The sequence below is a fragment of the Apteryx rowi genome, unplaced genomic scaffold (assembly GCF_003343035.1).
Source record: "Apteryx rowi isolate R43461 unplaced genomic scaffold, aptRow1 scaffold_164, whole genome shotgun sequence".
Classification (NCBI taxonomy): Eukaryota; Metazoa; Chordata; class Aves; order Apterygiformes; family Apterygidae; genus Apteryx; species Apteryx rowi.
The window spans coordinates 1,644,780-1,648,304 of NW_020447908.1; the positions used below are offsets into that span (position 1 = coordinate 1,644,780).

The following is a 3,525-nucleotide window of genomic DNA, read 5'->3' on the forward strand; positions in this document are numbered from 1 at the left end:
GACAACCACATATTTATATGGTCGTTGGAATTGTCCTCTACCCCCACTTCTGTTTTTTCAGCCTGTTCATTACTCTGGCTTTACTGATATCATCTGTGATGTTATAGCTGCCTAAGGTTCCATGGATGGTTCAAGGCTGCACTAAGCAAAGGACTGTTGTCTAGGTTCATGCTCTCACATGTTCTAGAAAGAATTGCTTTCATGCTAGTTACTTCCCGCTACTTGCCTCCTTACCAGGCATCCATTCCTTGTGGGTGTCTCACAATTCTTTTGGCACAGATGATGTCATCAGTTATGTCACTTGTTAACAGATCTGCAGGGAGAAAAGCACAGCCCAGTGAGCATTCACTCAAGTGCAGGACACCAGCAGAGTTTCCTGTTATTTGCTCCTCCAGTCTCCTGCCCGGTGGCTCTACGAGGGCTGAGCACTTGCGTGGCTGTAGGGCAGCGGTGCCAGGCTGGACTTTGCTTGTCCTCCCTGCTGCTGGGCTGGGGTCAGCCTCGTGCTTTAAGGCTGACAGGCAGACACCTCATGCCATCCTGCATGACCAGCAACAGCCATACATACATGTTTCTCCCCACAGCTGCTGGTGTGGGCATCTCCGTAATCACATGTAATAGACGGGAGGAGGGGAAAGATGGGAGCACAAGGCAGAGTGGAGAGGAGGGCAGCAGCCAGGAGAGGGAACAGGAGCAGAGAGCAAGGACCAGGCCAGCTGGAGTGGGGGGCTTGGGACGGGCATGGGCTCCTGCAAAGAGGAGTCAGGGGACATCCCCAGGCGAGCAGGCATCAGGGATAGTCAGGGCCAAGGGGGAGAAGGGCATCTGGCAGATAAGCGTACAATTTAAATCCATGCCCACTGGCTCTTTCAGCCTATCAGACATGGGGAAAAAAAATTAGGGAGCATTTCTACGTATCTGGCAAAAGAGTTCTTGGTTTGAACAGGAATGGGACATCCAGCCCCAGTCTCCCAGACACAGGGGGTTATCCCTGGGTATGTCTCTATAGCCAGATGTCTAATTGCTCTTGTCAGACCTGTGCTGCTTTGCTGTGTCTGAATTAGTTAGCTCTGCCCCATTTCTCAGGCAAACACTTTTCCATGCCTGTCTGGGAGCTCTCCATTAGTGGTAGATCCCCAACCAAGACCTGGATCTGCCTGGGGGTAACACAGTCTTGGGTGATTGCTTTCCCCAAATACTCTTTCCATAGCTGGGGGTAAGTTGCATTATCCCCTTCTTGCCCCACATCACAACCCATCCAGGTCAGGACTGCTTACTCTCCACCYGTGGCTAAAGCACCCGGAGAGCCCTGGGATCCCGAATATCACAGGAAAGCCTGTAGCAGTGAGGACCAGACTCTCCCCGTGCTGGATGAATGAAGCTCACCGGGACGAGGGACTGGGCACGGGCTGTGGCATGGGGTCCAGGGAAGCAGGGGTATGGGGCAAGGGACAGAAGCCAGCAGCGATACAGGATGAAAACCCTGGGGATCTCTTGGGGGCAGTGCTGCTGTGGTGTCCAGGGCAGATGTCACCTGGCTGTGGCCATTGCCTCATGCTCAGCAGGAGTTAGCGGGATCCACCCTCTCTCTGGCACAGGCTGAAAGGGGAACTGGACCTGGCCATTTTGGCCACCCTCGGCACTGGCTTGCCCTGCACACACCCACCAGCACTGTAGCGAGTGGTACCCGTGCAAGACACTCTGCAGAGGTTCTCCGATGGGCTGCGCTCATCCGTGCACCACAGCTGGTTGTTGATCTGGAATATGCCGAAGTTGGTGCTGCTGTCTGCATTGATGCTCTTGGCTGCTGTGTCGAAGTTGCTCTCGTAAAAGGCCATGCAGAGCCCTAGAGCAGGGGCAGAAGGCGCTCAGGCTGCACCACGGCTGCCAACCACAGGAGCAGAGACAGTCGGGGAGGAGAGCTGGGAACAGGCTCCGTGCAGCTGGGGGACCGCAACTCACAGTCGGTGAGGCTGTAGCCTCTGTAGCTGTCCAGCCCCTCTTGCTGGAGCAGGTGGGCCAGCTGGCAGCGGCCGAATGCCTTGGCTCTGCTCGCAGCAGCCAGCGAGGCCAGCAGCAGCCAGCAGCCAGCCCCCATGCCTGCAGGGCTATGGACGCCCTGGGCGCTGGGCTCCCTGGGGCAGCAAAGGCAAAAGAGAGGTGTCAGCATGGAAGCAAGCACAGTTAGATATCTGCAGCTTGTTCTCAGAGAGGGCAGTAGCAGAGCTGCCTCCGTGCAACCCTGCACAGCCCGCCCGGCGCTGCCATGCCTCCCTGGCTGCCTCGGAGGTGCGTGACCCACATGCGGCATGTGCCTGTGTGCACGTACGCACCGGCTGTGCTGGACAGCCCAGGAGGCAAACAGGTTTTGTTGGTGCGGAAGGGGAAAACACAGAAGCTTTAGCCACTGTCACGTTGCAGTTTTCTTACAATTATGCCAGTGGCGAAGGGTCAGGTGTCTCATGGGAATGGGAAAGCTGACAACAGGGACCACTGAGGGCAGGGGTACGTGCTGCAGCTGCTCAGGCATCCCACCCCTTGCCCCGGCGTGGGTCAGCCTCTGAACACGAGCCATGGTGTGGAGGGACTTTTTTCTTGTGCTGAAGCAATGTCCAAACTCACTAACCCTTAGCCCCAGGCTGCACATCAGCCTTTTGCACCACTCACAGCACTCCCAGTGAGACRCATCCTCTAAAGGTCCAGGGAGTTTGCCCAAGGAAAGACCTCAAATCTGGGCTTTAACAAACAGAATTAAAACAGTTCCCTTGCGGTTATTTCTCTCATCCCTCCCTTCTTCCTTTCTTCTTCCCTGTGCACCCTCCTTCACCCCTGGTTTGTGGGTTTGAAGACAGTCCTCCCAAAATACTGGTTTGCGCTGCACAATGCAGATTTGGGCCTTTCCTGCAGGTCTGCAGGAAAACTTGAGCAATCTGCTGATATTTCTGATGCTTGGCTTAGAGAACATTTTTAAAGGAAGGGAACATCTTGTGAAACTGAAGTTACTTGTATATGTTAGGAAATAGCCTCGATATTAAGGGGTTTCTGAGGTATCTTTCTATTTTTCTGGTCCCTTGACTAGCTTCTCTAAACTGGACTCTCACATTATCTTTAGACAGTATCCGCTTTTCTATTTTTTTCCACATATCTCATATTTCTCATTTCATTTTGTTCTAGTCTGAAATCTGCTATGGGAACATCTTAGGGGCTACTGTACTTTGCCATGAAAACATCATAGGCATTCCCAAGTTTTCCTGTGGTCACAGAGCAAAGCCTGTACACCAAACCAAAATAAAATCAGGCATGTTTTTTTCCAAACATACTTTTTTTTTTTCCCAATCTGTGTACATAGCCTCTGACTTTTGTATGGGATCTTTAAGGTGGAGAGTTATTGAAGGTACCGTGCCTTCTCTTATTTCCTTGTGCCAGTTAGGAGGCCAGCTGAGAGGTACTTTTTGCACCCCGTAATGCCACAAGGCATTCTCCTTGCCTTAGGGTTTATCTCCCTGAAGATAAGATCAGGAGCAG

General features: G+C 52.9%; 1 protein-coding gene across 1 annotated transcript; it reads right to left on the reverse strand.

The window, feature by feature from the left end:
* Positions 1 to 230: 230 nt before the first annotated feature.
* Positions 231 to 2,098, reverse strand: LOC112963219 (lysozyme C-like). Its single transcript, XM_026060082.1, has 3 exons — positions 1,963 to 2,098; positions 1,688 to 1,846; positions 231 to 313 (listed from the first exon to the last, which is right to left on the reverse strand). The coding sequence occupies exons 1-3, from the start codon at positions 2,096 to 2,098 to the stop codon at positions 231 to 233; spliced, it is 378 nt and encodes a 125-aa protein (XP_025915867.1).
* Positions 2,099 to 3,525: the final 1,427 nt, after the last annotated feature.